Raw genomic sequence first — 26,507 nt, 5'->3', positions numbered from 1 at the left:
TCTCTTGTCAAGAGGAAGAGGAAGAGGAAGACTTATGATAGCTTTAGATGTGAAGACTCTTGAAAGTTACAAGTTAGTCAGGAAAAACCTAAAGAGGGAACTAAGAAGAGCCAGGAGGGGGCATGAGAAGTCATTGGCAGATAGGATCGAGGAAAACCTGAAAGCTTTCTACAGGTATATCAGGAATAAAAGAATGACTGGAGTAAGATTAGGGCCAATCAAGAAAAGCAGTGGGAAGTTGTGCATGTTGTCTGAGGATATAGGAGAAGCACTAAATGAATATTTTTTATCGGTATTCATACTGGAAAAAGACAATGTTTCAAGGAGAATACTGAAATACAGGCTACTAGACTAGATAGGATTGAGGTTCACAAGGAAGTGTTAGCAATTCAGGAAAGTGTGAAAATAGATAAGTCCCCTGGCTAGATGGGATTTATCCTAGGATTCTCTGGGAAGCCAGGGAGGAGAATGCAGAGCATTTGGCCTTGATCTTTGTTGTCATTGTCGACAGAAAAAGTGCCAGAAGACTGGGGCATAACAAATGTTGTCCCCTTGTTCAAGAAGGGAAGAAGAGACAACCTGGTAATTATAGATCAGTGAGCCATACTTTGGTTGTGGGTAAAGTGCTGGAAAAGGGAAAAGGGTATAAAATATAGGATTTATAATCATCTGGAAAGGAATAAGTTGATTAGGGATAGTCAACACAATTTTGTGAAAGATAGGTTGTGCCTCATAAACTTTGTTGAGGTCTTTGAGAAGGTGACCAAACAGGTGGGTGAGGACAAAACAGTTGATGTGTTGTATATGGATTTCTGTCAGGTGTTTGTTAAGCTTCCTACAGTAGGCTGTTGCAGAAAATATGGAGGCATGGCATTGAGGGTAATTTAGCAGTTTGGATCAGAAATTGGCTAGCTGAAAGAAGACAGTTGATTTGAAATATTCATCCTGAAGTTCAGTTACTAGTGGTATACCGCAAGGATCTTTTTTGGCCCACTGCTGCTTGTCATTTTTATAAATGACCTGAATGAGGGCGTAGAAAGGTGGATTAGTAAATTTGTGAATGACACTAAGGTCGTTGGTGTTGTGGATAGTACCGAAGAATGTTGCAGGTTACAGAGGGACACAGATAAGCTACAGAGCTGGGCTGAGACGTGGCAAATTGAGTTTAATGTGGAAAGTATGAGGTGATTCATTTTGGTAAGAGTAATAGAAACAAAGAGTACTGAGCTCATGGTAAGATTTTTGGTCATGTAGATGAGCAGAGAGATCTCAGTGTCCATGTACATAGATCCCTGAAAGTTGCGACCCAAGTTAATATGATTGTTAAGAAGACATACGGTGTGCTAGCTTTTAATGTTAAAGGGATTGAGTTTCGGAGCCACATGGTCATGTTGCAGCTGTACAAGACTCTGGTGTGGCTGCCCTTGGAGTATTGCGTATAGTGCTGGTCACCACATTACAGGAAGGATGTGGAGCTTTGGAAAGGGTTCAGAGAAGATTTATTAGGATGTTGCCTGGTATGGAGGAAGGTCTTATTAGGAAAGGCTGAGGGACTTGAGGCTGTTTTCATTAGAGAGAAAAAGGTTGAGAGGTGACTTAATTGAGATATATAAGCTAATCAGAGGGTTAGGTAGAGTGGACAGTGAGAGCCTTTTTTCCTTGGATGGTGATGGCTAGCATGAGGGTACATATCTTTAAGTTGAGGGGTGATAGATATAGGATAGATGTCAGAGATAGTTTTTTTACTTAGAGAGCAGTAGGGGCATGGAACGTCCTGCCTGCAACAGTAGTAGACTCGCCAACTTTAAGAGCATTTAAATTGTCATTGGATAGGCATATGGATGAGAATGGAATAGTGTAGGTTAGATGGACTTCAGATTGGTTCCACAGGTTGGTGCAACATCAAGGGCCAAAGAGCCTGTACTGCGTTGTAATGTTCTATGTTCTAATTGTGAGGGACTGCCTCAGAAGACAGAGTGAACTGTGGATTTATTAGGTTCAAACTTTGTCTTCTGGGGTCTAGTTTGACCCAAACAATTAGTATCAAAGCCTTGTCACTAGAAGAGTCCTTCAAGAAATGAAGTGGGGAATTATCAGAGCACAAAACAGTCTCAATTGGCTCATAACAGGAGATCTCAAGACAGCTGCAGCAGAATTGGAAAATGTTCCATTCTTGAGTACAAAAGATGTTATGTAATTAAAAAGCCATTTTTTGCTTAGTAGAGCCACCATGTGGCATTCATGAAAGCTTTATTTTAAGAATATGGGATCATGCTGTATAGAGATAACTTCATCCCCAAGTTTCCTTCTCCTTTAAAGAAATAAGATGAATGATGTGCAAAAAGGCATTCTAACAGTTATCCCACCAACTCTAGATAATGTTTTATTAAATTGTTTTAATGCCAATGGTCAGGTCAATTCTCATGTGATTTGATAATTAGAACTTAAATTCGATCGACATAATGAAATGTTTGAGAGATTGTTATACTAATTCACTGAGAAATAGATTGTCACTGAGTAACTGATGTTCCAATCCTGATGGGAGGAGCATGCTCGAAATCCAGCCACATGACTCCATCAGCTGATCCCAAACATATAAATGTCTTACTTAACATCAAAGTGATCAATTTGTTTCCCTTAGATATTGTTGCCTCGAACAAAAGAGATTTTCATCAGGTTTCTTCAATAAACTCAAAAAAAAACTTGCTGAGTACAAATAAACGCTATGTAAACTTTAAACACATGATCAACTGCTTATCAATTAAACTACAATGCACACATTCAGACACAAATAGGACAAGATTATACAGCTCTGCATAGCAATTATAAAGCGAAAGATAGGGTAAAAAACGTCAGTCAAAAGTCCAAACTAAATGGGCAGAATGAGGTGACATCCTCCCAGTGCCTTCAGTTTCTTATTGATGAGATCAAGCTACTGTTAGCTGCCAAGTCGTGAAAGACCCTCACAGTTTAGATAATGGTCAATTAAACATAGGTCTTACAATGGAGTCAGCAGTTCAGCTTTCAGAGTTCATGAGGAGATCAGAGAAATTGATTCCTGGAACTTTCTCAATTATATAGAAAATATTTTTTAAGGAATTATCTTAATTAAGGGTGATCCTTTACTCATGGACACACACAGAGAGAGAGAGAGAGAGAGAGATAAAAACACTGCCTCCTTATGACCTTGTCCAGAACTGAACAACTCTCGAGATACTGACAAAATAGAAACAAAGTCTAGAGACTGTTGCTAAGTAACTTTCCAAATCAATATGCTTCTTCCAAACCTCAGTCTGTTTGTCTAACAATTATAATCCACTCTTCTATCTTTTATTTAGACCTATCATTTGGCCTTTGATTTTGTAAATAGCAGATCATCCCAGCTCCTTTGACCTTTTGATTTTTGTGTTCTTAAAAAGTCACATATTAAATCCTTTACAACCTAGGAATAGTTAAGGTCTTCAAATCTCTTGTTGTATCCATGCTTTTATATGTGTTCCCAATACAGCTTGTTTACTGTAATCAATAGAACAGGTCCTTGGCATCCAACCCCATATTTATAACTGAAGATTGCTGGCTTTGTGACTGTTGGGATCTATTTTACTTAATATCAATGCAATATCAGCCAGATGCTTGCAATGTGCTAGGTTTGGTACCTCCTTGGTTAGCATGTGCTGTTCATAGAGTCACAGAAAGGTTGGTACATGAAAGGACACTATTCATCCTTAAGTCTTCATACCAAATCAAGAACATCTCAGCTAGTTTCAATTTCTTTTGGATGTAGGTTTGCTCGCTAAGCTGGAAGGTTCGTGTCCAGACATTTCGTTACCCTACTAGGTAACATCTTCAGTGGGCCTCAGGTGAAGCAATGCTGAAAATTCTTGCTTTCTGTTTATATGTTTGGGTTTCTTTGGGTTGGTGAAGTCACTTCCTGTTCCTTTTCTCAAGGGATGGTAGATGGTGTCTAACTCGATGTGTTTGTTGATAGAGTTCCGGTTGGAATGCCATTCTTCTAGGAATTCTTGTGCATGTCTTTGTTTGGCCAGTCCTAGGATGGATGTGTTGTCCCAGTTGAAGTGGTGTCCTTCCTCATCTGTATGTGAGGGACATGACTCTCTCTCACTAGTATCCTCACGTACAGATGAGGAAGGACACTACTTTGACTGAGGCAACACATCCATCCTAGGACAAGCCAAACAAAGACACGCATGAGAATTCCTAGAGGCATGGCATTCCAACTGGAACTCTATCAACAAAGACATCGAGTTAGATACCATCTACCACCCCTTGAGAAAAGGAACTGGAAGTGACTTCACTACAGGAAATGACATTACAACAGGAAATGACATCACCAATCCAAAGCAACCCAAGCATATAAATAGAAAGCAGGAATTTTAAGCATTGCTTCACCTGAGGCCCACTGAAGGTGTTACCTAGTAGGGTAACGAAACACCTGGAAATGAACCTTCCAGCTCAGCGAGCAAATCTACATCCAAAACTTCAACCTGAGCTACAAATCTTCTCAAAACTCATTAAGTTGCAACTTTCTCACTGTCCTGCAGATTTCTATCTTCAAATGATTGTCTAAAACTGTTTGAATAGCCAAGATTAAATGTGATTCCTTCAGACTCTCGGGAAGTACATTCTAGATCCTAAACACTTGCTACATTAAATAAGATTTTCCATTATTTCTTTTGCCATTCACCTTACATCAATGAGATCTGAAGAGATCAATCTTTCTGCCAATGGGAACAGTTTCTCATATCTACTTCAGTCCTCTCAAGGTTTTGAATCTCTCTATTAATCTCTTCTCAACATGCTTTTTTCCATGAATTAAAGTTTCTCATCTTTGGTGGAGAGGCTTAAGAGGAGGTTTGGTAGAGGAATTAAAAATCATGAAGGGTCTGGGCAGGGTAGATAAGGAGAAAATGTTACCCATCATCAAATCAGAATTTGTAACAGTTCATAATAATCCCTTTTTTATTACTTCATGCCTCTACTAAGGGATAGCATTACAGCTGTGCTGAGGGAAGATATTCCTGGAAATACATCAGGAAAGTTATTTGGGTGGAACTGAGAAATAAAAAAGGGATAATAACCTTATTGGGATTGTATTATAGACCCCCTAATAGTCAGAGGGAAATTGAGAAACAAACTTGTACAGAGATCTCAGCTATCTGTAAGAATAATAGGGTGGTTATGGTAGGGGATTTTAACTTTCCAAATATAGACTAGGACTGTCATAGTGTTAAGGGTTTAGATGGAGAGGAATTTGTTAAATGTGTACAAGACAATTTTCTGATTGAATATGTGGATGTACCTACTAGAGAAGGTGCAAAATAAGGCAGGGCAGGTGACTGAGGTGTCAGTGGGGGAGCACTTTGGGGCCAGTGACCATAATTGTATTAGATTTAAAATAATTATGGAAAAGGATAAACCAGATCTAAAAGTTGAAGTTCAAAATTGGAGAAAGGCCAATTTTGACGGTATTAGGCAAGAACTTTCAAAAGCTGACTGGGGGCAGATGTTCACAGGTAAAGGGATGGCTGGAATATGGGAAGCCTCCAGAAATGAGATAACGAGAATCCAGAGAAAGTATATTCCTGTCAGGGTGAAAGGAAAGGCTGGTAGGTATAGGGAATGCTGGATGACTAAAGAAATTGAGGGTTTGGTTGAGAAAAAGAAGGAAGCATATGTAAGGTATAGACAGGATAGATCGAGTGAATCCTTAAAAGAGTATAAAGGCAGTAGAAGTATACTTAAGAGAGAAATCAGGAGGGCAAAAAGGCTTTGGCAAATAGAATTAAGGAGAATCCAAAGGGTTTTTACAAATATATTAAGGACAAAAGGGTAACTAGGGAGAGAATAGGGCCCCTCAAAGATCAGCAAGGCGGCCTTTGTGCAGAGCCGCAGAAAATGGGGGAGATACTAAATGAGTATTTTGCATCAGTATTTACTGTGGAAAAGGATATGGAAGATATAGACTGTAAGGAAATAGATGGTGACATCTTGCAGAATGTCCATATTACAGAGGAGGAAGTGCTGGATGTCTTTAAACGGTTAAAGGTGGATAAATCCCCAGGATCTGATCAGGTGTACCCTAGAACTCTGCGGGAAGCTAGAGAAGTGATTGCTGGGCCTATTGCTGAGATATTTGTATCATCAATAGTCACAGGTGAGGTGCCGGAAGACTGGAGGTTGGCTAACGTGGTGCCTCTGTTAAAGAAGGGTGGTAAGGACAAGCCAGGGAACTATAGACCAGTGAGCCTGACATCTGTGGTGGGCAAGTTATTGGAGGAATCCTTAGGGACAGGATGTACATGTATTTGGAAAGGCAAGACTGATTAGGGATAGGCATGGGAAAACATGTCTCACAAACTTGATTGACTTTTTTGAGGAAATAACCAAGGGGGTTGATGAGGGCAGAGCGGTAGATGTGATCTATATGGACTGATTAGCAATTTTAGATCTCATGGAGTACAGGGAGAACTAGCCATTTGGATACAGAACTGGCTCAAAGGTAGAAGACAGAGGGTGGTGGTGGATGGTTGTTTTTCAGACTGGAGGCCTGTGACCAGTGAAGTGCCACAAGGACCAGTGCTGGGACCTCTACATTTTAATTACACAAGATGATAGTAGCTTGTCATAACACATCATTCCAGAAGGTGTTTTATTGGTCTTTGTAGAAGGATGAATTCGGGGAAGAGTTTGAATGAGAGGCTGTGAATTTGAAAATCAATCCACGGAGCTCTGGAGAGTCAGTGGAAGATAATAATTGCTGGTAGGCAGTGAAGTGTTAATAACACACAACTTATCTGACAGTTAACTCCTATATAGGTCAAGGAAGCTCCTTGGTTGGTGTTTGTATTATGCTAATTTTTGTTAACTGAAGATCATGATCGATAATGGGCAAGTGAGGGTTGAGGGAGCTGATCTATTTTAATGATGGAGCTAGCTTGAGGAGCTGAATGGCTTATTCTTTGTGTGTTGTATGATCATCGCTTAACTGATATAGGAGGACATATGATCTTGGAGTAAAGAGAGGCAACAACAGCCATGACTCCCACTCACGTTTGCTATGAAATGCTTCTCGAATAAAATGGTGCATTGATAGTATAAAATGAGCTGGATTGACCAGAATATATTCCTTTCAAATTTTGCCATTTGATCCACCAGCAAGTGAACAGTACCTTTAGAAGGTGACATTGTTTAGAGTGAGGACCCACGACTGGAAGAGCAAAAGGCTGAAGTAAACTGGTTCAGATTGATGAACTGTATGCAGTTCGAAAAACAAAATGGAAGACAGGTGCAATGTTATGGAAATTTGCTTTTATTTCAACTTTTTTGGAGTATGCACAATTTGTCCAGATGAATAATATCATTGTAGATCTTAAGCATACAAAATACATAAAATAAACAAGTATTTAATAGGATATGATCCATGATGAAGTGTGATATGAATAATCACTCACTTACAAATGAAAACACCAATTCCTCTGGGACAAAGATGACCAGGCCCATCAGATAAGGGGTTTAGTCAGGTTCTGGTGGTTCAGTACATGACTGGTCAGTCAGAGTTTTACTCTGGAAGGTTCTGTTGCAAATGGACTGCAGAGTTTGGGATAAGTTGTTGGCTCAGGATTTTCTGTGCTTGAATATCGTCTCTATTTCTGACATGAGCTTTGTTGCAATGAAGGCTGCACCATTGTTTGCATGGTTATAAGATCTATAATGATCCTAGGAGCTTCTTGCAACACACAAAGTCAACAACAAAACTCCTCAGTATACCCTTGGTAATATTCCTGTGGCACTTTATTTAACCAACAGAAAGCACATTGCATCCTCAAGCTCTCCATTGAAGATCCACACTAATAAGCAAGAATTAGGCATTCTGGCCATGTGACCAGCACAATCCAATTGTGACTGTCCGAACATGATGGGACTGCCAGCTTAACAGAGCAGCTCAGATCTGGTACATTCTTGCTTTCTATGGCAAAGAAACGGGGCCAAGCTTTTCACCAGAACTACAACAGCTTTTCAAAAGGTACTCCCTGTCACAACTAATTGTTTCTTTGAGAGGGAAGAGCTACCTATCTATCTCAAGTGAGCTATTATCCTATTGCTTCATTCTTCAAACATTACCTTTACAGGTCATGTTTCTCAGCAATATTATATGTGGACTCATATTGTAGAAGATAGCAAAAAGCAACTGAATTCAATCAATGACAATTACAGAAAATACTTACGATCATGAAAAAAAATCAAATGTAACATAATAATATCTCACTTCAATTTTCCTTTTGGCTTTGGGGAGACGCTGGTGTTCAGCTCCTTCTCACAACTGGAGAGTGAGAATTCATGAATTGAACAAATGCTGCACTACTTAATGCCACCACACATTCCAAACCACAAAGCAACAGAATAAAATCATTTTGTTTTAGAACTGTATGAATACAACAGTACAATAAATATAAAATCATAGTATTAAACAATTGTGTTGCAATTTTTAAAATTGTTGTGTACGCCTGAAGCACTTAGCTTTTGACGCATAGTTGAAATAAACAAATGTAGTGACAACAATAATATTTTTTAATGGGTATAAGACTGGGGTTACAAAACCCATGACTCCAATTAAGCTAATGCGAATAAGAAAGAATGGGAAATCCTGCAATGCAATTGTCAACAAAGGTAAAAATGGATTTGCTGAATGTAAAATAATTCTTAGTAGTGAAAAAAAGCTGAATATGTATATAGGGTAAACCCATCCTGTTATGATCACAGCTTGAAGGCCTGCTACTCTCACAAGCTCTACAGTATCCAACCAATTAACAATACTCATTACAAATATTTCAGCTCTGTAATCATTCACTGCTAAAACTTTAAGAGATTTTGGAACGTTGTGTTCTAACATGTTGTGTTCAGCAATTTCTGAATACACACTTGACTGAAACACACTATGAAGTTTATTTTGTGCCGCAGATGAAGCAAACTCATTTCCTGTCACTCTTGTAGGTGCCTGGTTTTCTTCATGTGCTCTGTTCTGCTGCGTCGAAACAGTTGAGATTTGTTCTATGTTCGTGAGCACAGTTCCATTGGAAGCAACAACATCAGCTTTACAATTACCTTGGGAGCACAATAAACACATGTAAATATGAAATGAACTGCAATAAAACAAAATAGGCTTTAACAACTGTACAGTATAATTTCAAATTGATGCATCTGAGACCTTCACTGTTTGTAATGCGATGAAATGCAAGTGAAAAATAATTTTCATTTTTCTCTTTTTTAATGTTCTGGGGCCCCGACTTGAATTCCACTGTGTCAAATGGTACAATTTGAATTCAATAAAGACTTGGAATTAAAATCTAATGATGCCCATGAAACCATTGTCGATTGTCTTAAACCCCATCTTGTACAGCAGTATACTTTAGGGAGGGAAAACCACCGTCCTTACCTGATCTGGCCTACATGTGACTCCAGACCAACAACAATGTGCTTGACTGTCACCTGTCCTCTGAAGAAGCCTGGCAAGTCATTCAGTTGTCTCAACTGAAAAAAAAAGTCTCGAAAAAAGGAACAAAACTGGGCGGGTCACTTGCATCAACTAAGGCACTGGAAATGACAATTGTAAAGTCTTTCTTACTAACATCTGGGAACATGTGTCAAAACAAGAGCTATCTTACAGACTAGTCAAGCAACAGCCTGGCCTTAGTCATACTCATGGATTCATACTTTACAATGTCCCAGACCCCACCATCACCATCCATGGATGTGGCCTGTCCCACCAGCAGGTCAGATCCAGCAAAAAATGGAGCACAGCTGTGTACAGTCTGGAGAGAGCTACCCTAGCAGTTCTGAACCTTGCCTCTGGACTCCATGAAGTCCCACAGCATAAGGTCAAACATAGGCAAAGTAACCTCCTGGTGATTGTCACATACTGTCCCCCTCAGCTGATGAATTGGAAATACTCAAGATTAATAAACACTTGGAGGAAGCACAGGAGGTGTCAATGATACAGAAGGCATTCTGGGTGGGTGAATTCAAAGTCTACCAAGAGTGGCTTGGCAGCAGCACTACTGACCAAGCTGGACCAATCTGAAAAGACATTGCTGCTAGACTTCAGGCAGATCTAACAACTCAAAACCGGGCATCAATGAGACGCTGTGGGCCGTGAGCAGCAGAAGAATTGTACCCTAACACAGTCTGCAACCTCAGGGCCCAGCACATCCCCTACTCTACCATTGCCATCAAGCCAATGGATCAACCCTGGTTCAATGAAGACTACATGAGGGCATACCTGAGAAACAACAGAAATACCTAAAAAAAGTCTACAAAACAGGACAATTTAGACCATAAGACATAGGAGTGGAAGGAAGGCCATTCGGTCCATCGAGTCCACTCCGCCATTCAATCATGGCTGATGGATCCCACCACCAGAGATATATTTCCCTCCCCTATCAGCGTTCCAAAACCACTCTCTCCATGACTCCCTCGTCGGGTCCACACCCCCCACTCCCAGCACCTTCCCCTCCAACTGCAAGAAATGCAAATCTTGCATCCACACCTCCCCCTTTACTTCCCTCCAAGGCCCCAAGGGATCCTTCCATATTTGCCACAAATTCACCTGCACCTCCACAGACATCATTTACTGCATCCGCTGCACCCGATGTGGCCTCCTCTATACTGGGGAGACAGGCCGCCTACTTACGGAACGTTTCAGAGAACACCTCTGGGACACTCAGACCAACCAACCCAACCACCCCATGGCTCAACACTTCAACTCCCCCTCCCACTCCACCAAGGACATGCAGGTCCTTAGACTCCTCCATCGCCAGACCATAGCAACACGATGGCTGGAAGAAGAGCACCTCATCTTCCACCTCGGAACCCTCCAACCACAAGGGATCAACTCAGATTTCTCCAGTTTCCTCATTTCCCCTCCCCCCACTTTGTCTCAGTCAAATCCCTCGAACTCAGCACCGCCTTCCTAACCTGCGATCTTCTTCCTGACCTCTCCGCTCCACTCTGGAGTATCACCCTCACATTGACCTCCTTCCACCTATCGCATTTCCAACGCCCCTCCCCCAAGTCCCTCCTCCCTATCTTTTATCTTAGCCTGCTGGACACGTTTTCCTCATTCCTGAAGAAGGGCTCATGCCCGAAACATCGATTCTCCTGTTCCTTGGATTCTGCCTGACCTGCTGCACTTTTCCAGCAACACATTTTCAGCTCTGATGGGCATTTCAAGTCCACTTACCCGCATTCTCCCCGTAGCCCTTAATTCCTGGTGACATCAAGAATTTATCAATCTCTGCCTTGAAGACATTTAGCGCTGCACTCTGCGGCAATGAATTCCACAGGCCCACCACTCTCTGGCTGAAGAAATGTCTCCGCATTTCTGTTCTGAATTTACCCCCTCTAATTCTAAGGCTGTGTCCACAGGTCCTAGTCTCCTCGCCTAATGGAAACAATTTCCTAGCGTCCATCCTTTCCAAGCCATGTATTATCTTGTAAGTTTCTATTAGATCTCCCCTTAATCTTCTAAACTCCAATGAATACAATCCCGGGATCCTTAGCCATTCCTCGTATGTAAGACCTACCATTCCAGGGATCATCCGTGTGAATCTCCGCTGTACACGCTCCAGTGCCAGTATGTCCTTCCTGAGGTGTGGGGACCAAAATTGGACACAGTACTCCAAATGGGGCCTAACCAGAGCTTTATAAAGTCTCAGTAGCACAACGGTGCTTTTATATTCCAACCCTCTTGAGATAAATGACAACATTGCATTTGCTTTCTTAATCACAGACTCAACCTGCATGTTTACCTTTAGAGAATCCTTGACTAGCACTCCCAGATCCCTTTGTACTTTGGCTTTATGAATTTCCTCACTGTTTAGAAAGTAGTCCATGCTTGTATCCTTTTTTCCAAAGTGCAAGACCTCGCATTTGCTCACATTTAATTCCATCAGCCATTTCCTGGACCACTCTCCCAAAATGTCTAGATCCTTCTGCAGCGTCCCCACTTCCTCAGTACTACCTGCCTGTCCACCGAACTTCATATCAATGGCAAACTTCGCTAGAATGCCTCCAGTCCCTTCATCCAGATCAATAATATATAATGTGAACAGCTGCAGCCCCAACACTGAACCCTGCGGGACACCGCTTGTCACCGGCTGCCATTTTGAAAAAGAACCTTTTATCCCAATTCTCTGCCTTCTGTCAGACAGCCAATCCTCAATCCATACCAGTAGCTCACCTCGAACACCATGGGCCCTCACCTTGCTCAGCACCTTATCAAAGGCCTTTTGGAAATCTAGATAGACCACATCCACTGGGTTTCCCTGGTCTAACCTACTTGTCACCTCTTCAAAGAATTCCAACAGGTTTGTCAGGCACGACCTCCCCTTACTAAATCCATGTTGACTTGTTCTAATCCGACCCTGCTGTTTCAAGAATTTAGAAACCTCATCCTTAATTATGGATTCTAGAATTTTACCAACAAAATTTTGTATGTCAAAAAGCAGAACAGCATAAAAGCAAGTCTTAGAGCAAAGTGATTCCACAACTAATAGATAAGATCTAAACTCTGTGCAATCCAAACACATTTAGGCATCAATGATGGTAGACAGACCAACTCACTGCATAAATATTCCTGCAATGATAGGAAAGTCCATCACATCGGTGAAAAAGATATGGCTGAAGCATTTTCAGTAATCATCAGCCAGAAGTACCAAGTGGATAATCCATCTCAGCATCCTTCAGAGGTCCCAAACATCAGAGATGCCAGTCTTCAGTCAATTCAATTCACTCCGCCTGATTTCAAGGAATGGCTGAAGTTGCTGGATACAGTGAACACTAACAACATTCCAGCAATAGTAATGAAGACGTATACTCCATAATTTGTCACACCCCTGGTCAAGCTGTTTCATTACAGCTACAACTGTGGCTTCCACCTCACCATTTGGAGAATTGTGAGGTATATCGTATACAAAAGGCAGGAGAGATCCTAGGTAAAAACAATGACTGCAGATGCTGGAAACCAGATTCTGGATTAGTGGTGCTGGAAGAGCACAGCAGTTCAGGCAGCATCCAAAGTGCATCGAAATCGACGTTTTGGGCAAAAGCCCTTCATCAGGAATAAAGGCAGTGAGCCTGAAACGTGGAGAGATAAGCTAGAGGAGGGTGGGGGTGGGGAGAAAATAGCATAGAGTACAGGAAATGACCTGGGAGTTGCAGTGCCAGCCAAGTACCACCCCATCAGTCTGTTGTCGATCATCAGCAAAGTGATGGAAGGTGTTATCAACAGTGCTATAAAATACCATTTGCTTAACAATTCCTGCTCACTGACAATTAGGAGTTCTAACCAGGACCACTCAGTTCAGGAGTTCACATAAGCATGGAAGATGGTAGCAAATAGGCATTCAACCCTTCAAACATCCTCTGCTATTCAGCATGATCATGGTTTATCATCCAGCTCAATACCCTCATCCTGCCCTCCCCCCCATATCCCTTGATTCCTTTAGCCACCAGAGCAATGTCTACCTCCTTCTTGAAAACACCATGTTTTGGCCTGAACCATTTTCTATGTGAATTCCACAGGCTCACCACTCTCTAGATGAAGAAATTTCTCTTCCACTCACTCCTGAAAGGTTTGCCCCCATCTTTAAAATTTGACCCCTGGTTCTGGACTCCCTCAGCATCAGGAACACCCTTCCTGCATCTAATCTGTCTACACCTGTTAGAATTATGAGATCCCACCTAAACTCAAGTGAATACATCCTAACCAACTCAATCTCCCCTCATACTCCTGTCCTGTCATCCAAGGAAACAATTCAGTAAAAGGTTTCCTGCATTTTCTCATTAACAAGAACATCCTTCCTCAGATAAGATTAGATTACTTACAGTGTGGAAACAGGCCCTTCGGCCCAACAAGTCCACACCGACCCGCCGAAGCGCAACCCACCCATATCCCTACATTTACCCCTTACCTAACACTACGGGCAATTTAGCATGGCCAATTCACCTGACCCGCACATCTTTGGACTGTGGGAGGAAACCGGAGCACCCGGAGGAAACCCACGCAGACACGGGGAGAACGTGCAAACTCCACACAGTCTGTCGCCTGAGTCGGGAATTGAACCCGGGTCTCAGGCGCTGTGAGGCAGCAGTGCTAACCACTGTGCCACCGTGCCGCCCATAAAGAGGTGAAAACTGCACACAATATTCTGGTGTGGCCTCACTAATGCCCTGTATAACTGTAGCAAGATATCCTTGGTCCTATACTTGAAACCTCTTGTTTTGACCTTTTTAAAGCATCAAACATGGACAAGAGAGCTGAACTCCAGAGATGAGGTGAGAGCAACTTCCTTGACATCAAGGCCACATTTGGCCAAGTACCGCATCAAGAACTCCTAACAAAAGTAGTGTCAATGGGAATCAGAGAAAAACTTCACTGGTGTTGCTTGGCACAAAGGAAGGTGATTATGATTGTTGTAGATCTGTTATTTCAGCTCCATATATTCCTGTGGGAGTTCCTCAAGTTAGTGTCCTTCCAAACACATGAACACTACCTCCTAGAATGACCTCAGCAACAGTGGCGTTGACAACCAGCACCTGCGATTTCCCCTTCAAATCACATACACTCCTGTCTTGACTAACTATACTGCTGTAAAAAATGAGGTCTGCTGATGCTGGAGATCACAGCTGCAAATGTGTTGCTGGTCAAAGCACAGCAGGTTAGGCAGCATCTCAGGAATAGAGAATTCGACGTTTCGAGCATAAGCCCTTCATCAGGAATACTGTTCCAACATTCCTGTTGGGCCAAAATTCTGAAACTTCCTTCCAAACAGCACTTGCTCCAGGGCCGGGAACAGTTCAGGAAGGCAGTTCACCACTACATTCTCAAGATCAACCAGAATCAGCCATCAAATGCATTGCCCCCATCCCATGAACCAATTTTTTAAAATCCTCATCACTGACTGCGGCGGTTAATATATGATTTGGATATTAGCAGGGTCTTATTAATAGTCTATAATATGGAAAACAATGCTCTGTCTGTTCAGAAGTTAGACAAGTCGCTGGTTGCCATATGAGCCATGTACCAAAACCTTGCAAGCTCTGAACATCTAATCAGTGTTATAGCAAGAAATTCAGCACTGCAAACACAATTGTTATCACTATTGAATTATCTAAAGGAGCAACATGAGCTTCTACAATTAAATACCTTGAAATTCTAGCAGAAATTATATTCTTTCTGTAACCTCCCTCTCAAATTACCATTGGAATTCTACTCCAAACACAGGACATCAACAGGCCATCCACTCTAGAATCTATTAATCATATGATCTTCATATAATGTAGAGGATCTTGCAATATATGTGACATTTTATCATATTACTGTGCATCAATGAGATAACTTGCTTAAAAAATAAATCCTTGCTGGTGTCCGACTACACGAATCATGAAATATTAGTACACAAGTACAGAAAGTAATTTTGAAGGAAAATGAAATATTGGTATTTGTTGCAAAGTGAATGGAATATAAAAGTCAGAATGTTTTATTACAGCTTTATAGGGCATTAGTGAGTGGCTGGATTGGATTTATTCTGCATTTTATAGACTGGACAGTCATGCCCCTGCCAGTGCTGCACTGGAACGGCTTAGGTATGGGTTCAGCGGTACAGAAAAAAAGTCTGTTGGGGTCTGCAGTCTTTCCCAGTGCACTCAGCTGTTTCATGTTATGGGGAGTGAAATGAAACAGTTGATGGCAATCATTTGCTGAAATGGATTATTCTGTCAGTACTTCTGGCTGAAGATAGCTACAAAGGTTTCAACCATTCGTTTTGCACTGACTGAGCACTATCATCCACAGGTTAGAGTTATTTGTGGACCATCCTCTTCCTGTTAATTGTTAATTTTTGTTTTATTTACTACAATTCATGATTGGATATGGCAGCACTGCAGATTTTCAATTGGATCATTTGGTTGTGGGATTACTTAGCACTGTCCACCATGTGCTGTTTCCACTGCTTAACATGCATGCATGCATAATGGTGTAGCTTAATCAGGTCAGCACGTCATTTTCAGGTAAACCTAGTGGTGGTTCTGGTATGTTCTCTTAAACCAGGATCCGCTCCCCTGACATGCTGATATTGGCACATAGAATCCCTAGATGTGGAAACAGGCCCTTTGGCCCAACAAGTCCACACCGACCCTCTGAAGAGTATTCCACCCAAACCCATTCCCTTCTGTTATTCCACATTTACCCCTGACTAATATACTTAACCTACACATCCGTGAACACTATGGGCAATTTAGCTTGGCCAATTCACCTAACCTGCACATCTTTGGATTGTGGGAGGAAACAGAGCCCCTGGAGTAAAACCCATGCAGACATGGGGAGAATGTGAAAACTCCACACAGGCTGGAATCGAACCTGGGTCCCTGGCACTGTGAGGCAGCAGTGTTAACCACTGAGCCACTGTGCAGGGATATGTCAGTCCATGGGGTCACAAAATGTGGTTGAATACAATTCTGAAGCTGCTGATGACATACAGGCTTTCATAGATGCCCAATTGTAAACTCCAAGATCTGATCTGTTTCTACCCAACTTAGCCCTGTGATAAAATGATACAAGATGATAGAGGGCATCGTCAGTATGAAGATGGAACTTCATCTCCACAATGACAGAGAAGTAGTCACATGTTACAACACTGTCATGAACATGCACGTATGACAGTAAGGCCAGGGTTAAGTAGCTATTTCTTTGTGTTTATCGTCTCAGCCTCTTCTCCAGATAATATGACAGATGTGCTGATCAGGTACCACTGAGATACCTTTTGACAGTGAAGTCCTCATCAGAGGACATTTTGCACCCTAGCCATTCTCAGTGCATTTTCCAAGTGTTTTGTAATGTAGAAGCAGATTTTTCACTTAAAGTTGATAGCAGAATGATTCCTTTCCTAGATTTGACCTAATGCTATGAGATTTCATTCGATTCAAAATAAATGTTGAGTACTCCCTCCCTAATATGCCAATTTGTCACACAATCTTGTCACATAAAGGAACCTGGGATATTGGCCCTACGATATATTTCTGAGAATATGAGTATTTGGCTGTGGCTTGATTAGTGTTGGACAGTTCGCCTAACCCAGGCATGTCACCAGATACTAGTGAGGAGAGTTTATCAATATCAATACTATCCCTTTCTCACATTCATTTTGGTATGCAGCAAAGAGTCGATCAAATAACTATAGGTCTGGAGTCACAGATGGGCCAGAACAGAAAAGGATGGAAGGTTTCCTTCCCTAAACAACACTGATGAACCAGATGAGTTTAAAGATGATCAAATATTTGGGCACCATTATTCAAATTCCAGATTTATTTCATTGATTGAATTTAAATTTTCCAGCTACCACAGTGGGAATTGAACCCATGGGCAGAATTTTGTTTTTTAGGAGTTAACGGGTAGAAGTAAGCTTTAAAGCAGGATGAACCTCAGCAAAGATCCTTAGACAGCACTTTCCAAACCCACGACCATCTCCATCTAGAAGGACAAGGGCAGAGGGTCTTGGGAACATCACCCTGCAAATGCCCTCCAAGCCACTCACTATCCTGACTTGGAAATGTATCACCATTCCATAACACTTGCAGGGTCAAACTCCTATAATTCCCTCCTTAAGGACATTGTGGGTCAACTTACAATGGTTCAAGAAGGCATCTCATCACCACCTTCTCAGGGGCAACTCGGGACAGGCAATAAATGTTGGTCCAGCCAGCGATGTCAAAGTCCAAGAAATGAATTAAAAGTAAATTATTCCGTTAAACATATTGTTTTCCTTTGGTCGACAAATGCAGTATTTAACATCAATCCTGATTAGAAACCATGTTCCAATTCTTTTAATAATTACTAGCAGTTCACCATATTCATCGTTATCAGTATGGCCGCTCGTCAGCTACGCTTAATTCTTAACACTGTAAACGTGTAACATCAACAAGCCAAACTGTATGCGACAGAGATATTTCATGAGATGATCCTGATTTTGGCTCCCAAGCTTTTGCCGATGAACATTATTCCAATGAACTGGGATGAGGTAATGACTATCCATAACTTTGCTAATGAATGCAAGGCAGGTTCCAACAATAAAGGTAGCAAACCTGACCCTCCTGAAAGGTTCTGAGCAAAACCTCATAGCAAAACCTAAACCTACTGACAGCAAACTAAATTTTGACTCCTGCCCAATTATCTGGCCTCTGAAAAGACCTGGGTGGGTCCAGAAAATCCTGTCCAATACCTCAAAAGCATTCTCCCAGGATCATTAGTTCAGTAACGCTATGCTATTGTCATGGCTTACAAATTTTAAGCAGCCAGCTAGGAAAGAGATTGACCATTGTGAATCCAAAGGGAAATCCTCATGTAGAGCCAAAAGATATGACAGAAGTCTTAAAAATAAGTATTTTTACTCTGTATCTGTCTTCACAAAGGAAAGGGGTCTTGTGAACATTACAGCAAACAGGAGTGGCAAGTAATAGATAGGACAGCAAAAAAGAGGTGTACTCAAAAGATTCGCATTACTTAATGTTGATGAGTCACATCATCCAGGTAGAGTGTATATAGAAGCAAAGGCCATAATAACAGGCATTGGACATAATTCTTCAATCCTTATTGGATAAATGAGTAATGCTGAAGAACTGGAAGGTCACTAATGTTTTAAGTTTGTTAAATTGTTAGGGCGGTTAGGGATGGACAATAATCATTGGCTTAACCTGAAATGCCATATTCTCTTGAAGGAATAACAGAAACTTGGTCACTGAAGTGTAATATGTTGTACATATGAAATTTTGAACAGTATTTGACAAAGTGCCACATCAGAATCTCAATAAGATGGAAGACAGTGGAATCAAGAAGCAAGTACGGTCATAAAATTTGTTCACTGGCAAAATGCAAACAGTTATGCTGGGTTAATGTTTACCATATTCCAATTGGCTTGCAGTGTCGTTCCCTAAGGAGGGGTTATACTTTTCGACTTGTATAAGCAACTTAGAGTCAAGTGCAATATTATGAAGTTTGCAAATGATGCAAAACATTTTACCGCTAATGGAGTCAGGTGTTACTAGGGGACATAGCTTTAAATTAAGGGGTGGTAGGTATAGGACAGATGTTAGGGGTAGATTCTTCACACAGCGGGTTGTGAGTTCATGGAATGCCCTGCCCGTATCAGTGGTGAACTCTCCTTCTTTATGGTCATTTAAGCGGGCATTGGATAGGCATTTGGAAGTTATTGGGCTAGTATAGGTTAGGTAGGATTCGGTCGGCGCAACATCGAGGGCCGAAGGGCCTGTACTGCGCTGTATCCTTCTATGTTCTATATGTTCTATGTTCTATGGGAAGTAATAGATATTGATATGGACAGTTGTAAACTTTAAGATGGTGAAATGTGCAAAAAATGGAGTTCACTGTGAGAATGATGCCCTTTGGGTAGATAAAGATGTTATGATACTTTACTCTGAATGGTAATGTTTTGAAAAATAATAATGGGTTGAGGGATTTTGGTGACATACAGGTAGCTAAGTTGATCAAAATTGTATGAGTTACTTGGGTTTAGATCAGCCTTGAAAATGTGTTGCTGGTTAAAGCGCAGCAGGTCAGGCAGCATCCAAGGAACAGGAAATTCGACGCAGCCTTTAAAAGTTACTGGTTAGCATCACTGTGATATTGTGGACAGTCCCAAATTTCATGTAACATATAAAATCTTAAAATCTTCATGGGAGGCCTTTAGGATTTTACCAGGAATGATGGATTTAAAAGTTATCAGGGGAGATTGGGAATAGGTTAAATTTTTCTTTGGAACAGAAAAGGTGAAGAGGTGTTCCAGATGATAATATTTTCATTCCATCTACTGTGCAAAAACACATATTCTCCAAAAGTAATAGATTCAAAATCATTGTTAAAGGATCCAGAAGGTCATAAGGAAAAATATTTCACTCCGAAAGTTGTTGGAAACTGGAACGGTCCATCTGAATGAAATTCTCTTTCACAGGTTTTATGGCCAACAATTGTACCAAGTAAGATAATTCATTGGTATTAGAAAGACATGGGCTGTTTTTGTAACCAAAGCTAATCAGGCAAATGACCTGGCAGTTGCTTACCATCAATGTTTCCAGTCAGCTGCCACTTACGTAGGTTTTCACTGATATTCACAATAATCAAGCACATTAAGACCAGGGACACGGGAAGATCTGAAAATGTTTTGATGTTGGTTAAACCGGACTGTACCTTTTGAAGAAAGAAATGTAAATCAGCATAAAGCGTTGAAGCAATTGCCAAGCCATGTGCCTGTAAGACATTTCTTCAATAAATGATGATGTAATCTGTCTGAAATTCTTGATTTAGTTGTAATGTTGTCTATAATGTATGGCAGAATATTGTGTAAAATTTACTGCTTTTCTAAAAAGAACAAGCTGTAATTTTTAATCTCCCTTATGTAAAATTACTAATACCTGCCCACAAGTAGATCTTGAAAGTTTTCTTCTGAAGCCATCTAAGATCTCACCAAATTTGTGTTGCACAGTCAAGTATGATCGTGTCATCATCAGGTTACATCCAGGAATAATACCCTTCTTAACTTCACTCTGTTCCCACTCCCTAATTTTAATAGCTTTATCGTTCAAGATGAGATTAGACCATATCAGAGATGAAACTAACAATATTTTGTCTCTTTGGCTCAACACAAACAAATGTAATAGCAAATATAGCCATGACAATATTGCATACCGTATTACAAATTAGTAACTTCAATTCCCTTAGTCTTCCTCAGAGTGGTGAAAAGCAGATTTATTTTATCGAGCAGATATATCCTTCAGGAACTGGATATAACACTCCATTTGAGACCAGACCGTTGTTTTTAACATATTAATCTTAACTTCTTTGTTTTTGTATTTTATTCCATTTATTAGAAAACTCAAGATCCCAAATGCTTTTGTAACTTACATTGCTACCATTTATACTTTGGGCAGGTACTGCTGATCTGGTGTTCGAATATAACTTTTATTTCTATAACTTCTCCTTTATTCTCACCATCAAGATGTACGATGTCACACTTCTCTCCAGTAAATTTCACCTGCGAAATGTCTGTCCTTCCCTCAGTTTGTCTATGTCCTTTGGAAATAGTCACTATTCTGCTCAAGTTCCTGATTTGTGAGCCATCCACAAGTTCTGAAATTGTTGTGTGCACATATATAGGTCATTGATAAAAGTAGAAGCAATAACATCAACTCCTGGGAAAGTCTACAACATCCCATCCTCCAATGCAAAAATAAATGTTCACTAGTACTCAAAGTTCTCTGTCACATAATTTAAAATTCATAAATTCATATTATAATTTCATATCACCAGCTACAGTATGTTTAATTTTAACTCTGTTGATATTCTGTAACATGACATTTGATCAAATGCCCTTTGAAAGTCCATATTCACTATGTAACCAGCTTACTTTCATCAATTTTCACTATTACCGTATCTGAATCTCCTGCAAGGTTAACACAGACATCAGAGAAAGAAAAACTCAGCATGCCAGGTTGCATCTGTGCAGAGAAATATTTGTTAATTTTTCGGGTCAGTAACCCTACATCTAATTCTATGGACCTAAATTGTTAACTCTTTCTTTCTCTACTGACGCCATCAGATCTGCTGAAGATTTACAGTCTAGCATTGTGTGTTTTTATTTCAGATTTCCAGCATCTATAGTATTTTGCTTTTGTTAGGAGTTAAGTGTGAGTTCTCTTTACAAATTAGCATTTGCATTTTTAATCCACAGTTACTCAGGGGTGTGTTTATTTTATCCTGAATTATTGTTTCTGAAAAGCTTTCCCACTGAGGTAAGATTGATGTGCTGGTTGTTCCTGATCTTAAGCTTACTTTTTTGAACAAACCTGTAACATTTGCAATTCTCCAGTCCTCTTGAAGACCCATATCGAAAGAGGATTAAAAGATTAAGGCCAATACCTAAACAAATTTCACCCTTATTTCCCTAAGTATATTTAAACGCATCACATCTGGACCTGGTGACTTAATAATTTTAAGTACAACTTGCCTTTCTAATACCTCTACTTTATCAATTTTAGGCCCATTCATGTCTTGACTACTCTCTCTTCCATTACAATTCGGGCAAAGTACTCATTTAGTACAACAGCCATACCCATGCTTCCATACATAAATCCACTTTAAGGTCCCTAATAAGCTCCATTCATCCTTTAATAGCATTTTTACTTTTTAAATGTGTAAAGATAACTTCTGAATCCCCTTTCATGTTAGCTGCCAATCTTTTCTTATTACGTTTTATGCTTTTTTAAATTACTTCCCCTCTGAACCTTTTTACATTTAATCTGGTTCTCATAGATTCCACCAGACATCTACTGTGTACACCTTTTTTTCTACTTCTTCATACTCCCTATCACTTTTTTCATCTAATCCTAGCATCTGTTGACTGCATCTGAACTATCTCCTCCAGAGGTAGCCCATTATTTTGTTGCAGTTTTGTTGCCAATCTCTGGTTCCAATCTACCTAGCCCAGATATCACAACATTTTGAAGTTTGCCCTCTCCAAATTATTTTTTACTCTAGATTATTCTTGTTGCATTTCATGGCCTTAAGGTATCCAAATCTTAAGAATCTATGATCATTGTCCCTCCTGCCCTATTAGACTGGAAACATACTGCTGTAAAAAATTCTCTTGAATACACTCTCTCTCTTTGCCCCACCCTGACTGTTGTTATATTCACCCATAGCATTACAACTATCTCTTCCATTCTTCTCTTCCCTATTGTATCTAGGAATATTTAGTGCCTGGCTCTTCGTTTGATGAATCTCCATTGTTGCTGCAACATTGTTATTTCCATCTGATGATCTGCACCTACAGCTTACATTGTTATTTACTGCAATTACACATCAATGTCAAACAAATTTAATTTGCAATTATCCCATTCTCTCTTACTGATACTTTGACCCTTTTTAAGAACTTGCCTTTTTAACTAGTTTAACTCTACTTTGTTGTCCTAAATCTCTGTTCCCCTTGGTTTCACAGTTTCCTGTTTCCACACCCCGGCAAATTAATTCTATTGGGAGCAGTTTAAACTATCATACCACCCCACTGTGTTCTCTAGGTACAATCTATTTGGCCTAGCCAGGTTGCAGGTCTTCCAGGACTGAATCGAATGTCTCAGGAAACCCAAGTCCTCTAGAGGACCATTCCTCCAACCATGAATTCAGCTGTTTTCCTATTTCATTGAGAGAAAGGTACTGAAGAAATTGAACTTAAAACATGAACTCTGTTTTCTGTCCACAGATGCTACCAGGCTTGCTGTGTTTCTCCAGCAATTTATGTGTTTGCTATGTATTTCTTGAAAGCAGTTGAATTCTAGGTAACAGCACAATATAATGAAAACAATTTAGCATCCATTACCTGAGAGCCAGCAATTATAAACCCAAAGCAAGGCAACGTGGTGAAAATCAAATGCATAAGCAAAGCTGGTTGCCTGAAATGCAAATATAAAATCCTCTGAAAAATATTATTGTTTCCAGTATGTTGCAAAGAGTAGTTACTGTGTGATAATTGCAATAAATTTTATTGACCTCTTACTGTTAAAAGAAGGTAAGACTGCAATTTTAATAAAATTGAACAAAAATTTCTCACAGCACAGCTTTTTAAATTCATCTGCCTAAACTTTCTTAAAGCTTAATATGGAGTGAGATAAACAAAAAAAAAGTACAACATAGTATGTACTTGATAACACAAACTTCATTGTACTAGCCCATTATTAGATTTGAACAGGCCTTACTCTCAAAATTGTAAACCTATGATTTTTAAATTTATTTCTATAAAAAGAAATGTCTATTTTTTTAAAAAGAAAGTGCAATTCCTTAATGATTTAATCACATTCTTACATTATGTTGAAGCATTCCACTGTTGAATTGCATTAATTATAGATACGTGACAACACAACTGCCAATTTTCTCACAGATGATTAAATGATGAACCAGCTTCTCATTGAACAATTCAGACTATAACACAGACCCATAATTTAAAGTTTAGTATTAAGCTGGATAACTTAAATGGTAAAAGTGTCCATAATTAAAACAACAAAGAACATTGTCCAGACAATCTCAGCAGGTCTGGCAGCATCTGTCTGGAGAGAAAAGAGCTGACGTTTCGAGTCTAATTGATCCTTTGTCAAAGCTGTGACAAAGGGTCAGTCAGACTCGAAATGTCAGCTCTTTTCTCTCCTTACAGATGCTACCAGACCTGCTGAAATTGTCCAGCATCTTCTCTTTTAGTTTCAGATTCCAGCATCTGCAGTAATTTGCTTTTATAAAGAACATTGTCTTCTTAGTTAATGTCAAGATGAAACATTCTAGGATAGTGATTACGTGGTGAAGGTGTACACCAAGATTTGTCTTATCTTTTGCAAAGAACAAACCTAACTAGTAACCTCAACAGCAAAACAAAATCTAAGATGGTGCAGAAAAAGAAAGCATTGAAATTAAAACTTTTAATTTCATACGAACCTATTGTTTTCACTCTGGACTCAGAACTGGGTTATTTTAATAGTGAGCAGAAAAATAAAACATTCATCCTACTAATGGGGATTTAAACCTATATCCAGAAGTGAAAGACCATAAGGCTCTGAGGAAGTCATCGGACCCAAAACATTAACTTTGATTTCTCTTTGCTGCCTGACCTGCTGAGCTTTTCCACCAACTTCTGGTTTTGATTCTAATTTACAGCATCTGCAGTTCTTTCAGTTTTTCTATAAGATTCCCATCCATTTGGCTAACAAACACTTCAGAGGAAACCAAATATGTTGGCAAGATTCAGATGGTGAGTTCCCTGTGAATTTACCTTTCATTATTATTTGTGGAATGGATAATGCAATAAATACCAAATATCTTCTAAAAATGCATGTCATACATTTTAAATACAGTGATTTCCAAACACATACCATTCTTTCACTTTGGACAGAATGCGCTTCTTGAACATCAGAAACTTCACTGGAACCCAGACAATCAAAGATACACATGCAACATAAGCCACTGAACAGGCCAATATGAGTTGATATGATTTTAAGTCCGCAGGTTTATGTTTTGCCATGACAATGGAGGCAAACCGCTCTGCAACAACAATTGTTGGAACACACAGAGCAGCAAACTGAAGGACTTCAAACACAAAAAACTTGATTTTCTTTCCTGAAATCATTTCTTTGTTGTGAATTCCACTCAGCTGTAATAATTGCACACTACTTGTGCCACTTCTTCACACTCTGCCTATGGTTTAACTGCTTAAGACTATGACAACAATAGGCTAAACATAGATTTTTATTGCCCCTTGACTTGAAGACGTAATCTTCTGCATCGTAAAAAGGTTATTGAATAACTTAAATTGCCAGCTAGTCTTTGAAAGTTTCAGAGTAAGATTCAAAGTTTTTAAATTATACATCATGTAAATAATTATTTTAAGATAAACAGTTTTTGGCACCATAGTGTTCAGGAAAATAAAATGAAACCTGATATGAGATGTCAGAAAAGTTGATAGGTCTCCAAAGATAGAGTTCCCCATTCTCATAAATAAAAGTCAGTGGACCCAATTTAAATACTTCAATGAATGATAATTTCATTGATAATGAAATTAATATAATGATAAAATGTGAACGTATGAATCAAGAGCAGGAGTGGGTCACTCAGCATTTAAAAATGTCATAGCTGGTCTGCTTACATCTCATTCCTTGCTGCATGCACCAGATTTGAATTATTAATTTCATTGCTGTTTTCTTTTACCTAAAATATTTCATAACTAAAACCATACTTTACTGCATATTAAATTATATCCTTACTGATTATGGATTACGATCAGAAATGTATAACTTTGAAACCAATTTTTTTTGGAATTGAGTGTCAACTTGGAAAACAGTCTGTTCAAATCTTTTACTGTCACAACATAATTGGAGGTGATTTTCTGACTTAGAGGAATTGGGAAATTTAAAACTTATGGGGAATCATCAAAAACACATGCGGCCACTTAACCCTTCATTTTTGTGCTGGCTCTCTGCCAGCTAACCCCACTCCCCTGCCATTTTCCCACAGCCCTGTACATTTTCTGTTTGGATGATTATCTTATTTCTTTGAATGTACCATACACTGAGGTGTTCTCCAGTCCTTGACCCTTCCAATGGGATCAGGTTCTTCTTATCTACACTGTCCAGACACATTTGAAACTAAATGCCACTACTAAATATTCTCTCAACCTTCACTTCACTGATGAGTTCTGCACTCTCTCCATTGCTTTCACATTCTTCTAAAAGTGTAGTATCCAGCATACAACACAATATTTCAGTTGAGTTCAAACACGTTTTAACCACTTTCACAATCCATTCAATCATTTCTGCACCTATATCTCTAGATCTGTTTCCCTGCACCCCTTTTACAAATTTATTCTTGAGAAAATATCAGCTCATGC

At 39.8% G+C, this 26,507-nt stretch overlaps 1 protein-coding gene across 1 annotated transcript; it reads right to left on the bottom strand.

The window, feature by feature from the left end:
• Positions 1-8,506: 8,506 nt before the first annotated feature.
• LOC132816212 (transmembrane protein 236-like) lies at positions 8,507-25,250 on the bottom strand. Its single transcript, XM_060825706.1, has 4 exons — positions 24,997-25,250; positions 23,460-23,532; positions 20,149-20,275; positions 8,507-9,123 (listed from the first exon to the last, which is right to left on the bottom strand). Exons 1-4 carry the CDS (start codon positions 25,248-25,250, stop codon positions 8,507-8,509), a joined length of 1,071 nt encoding a protein of 356 aa, XP_060681689.1.
• Positions 25,251-26,507: the final 1,257 nt, after the last annotated feature.

This window comes from Hemiscyllium ocellatum, chromosome 5, assembly GCF_020745735.1.
Source record: "Hemiscyllium ocellatum isolate sHemOce1 chromosome 5, sHemOce1.pat.X.cur, whole genome shotgun sequence".
Taxonomy (NCBI): domain Eukaryota; kingdom Metazoa; phylum Chordata; class Chondrichthyes; order Orectolobiformes; family Hemiscylliidae; genus Hemiscyllium; species Hemiscyllium ocellatum.
This window is presented reverse-complemented; position numbering and strand designations above follow the sequence as displayed.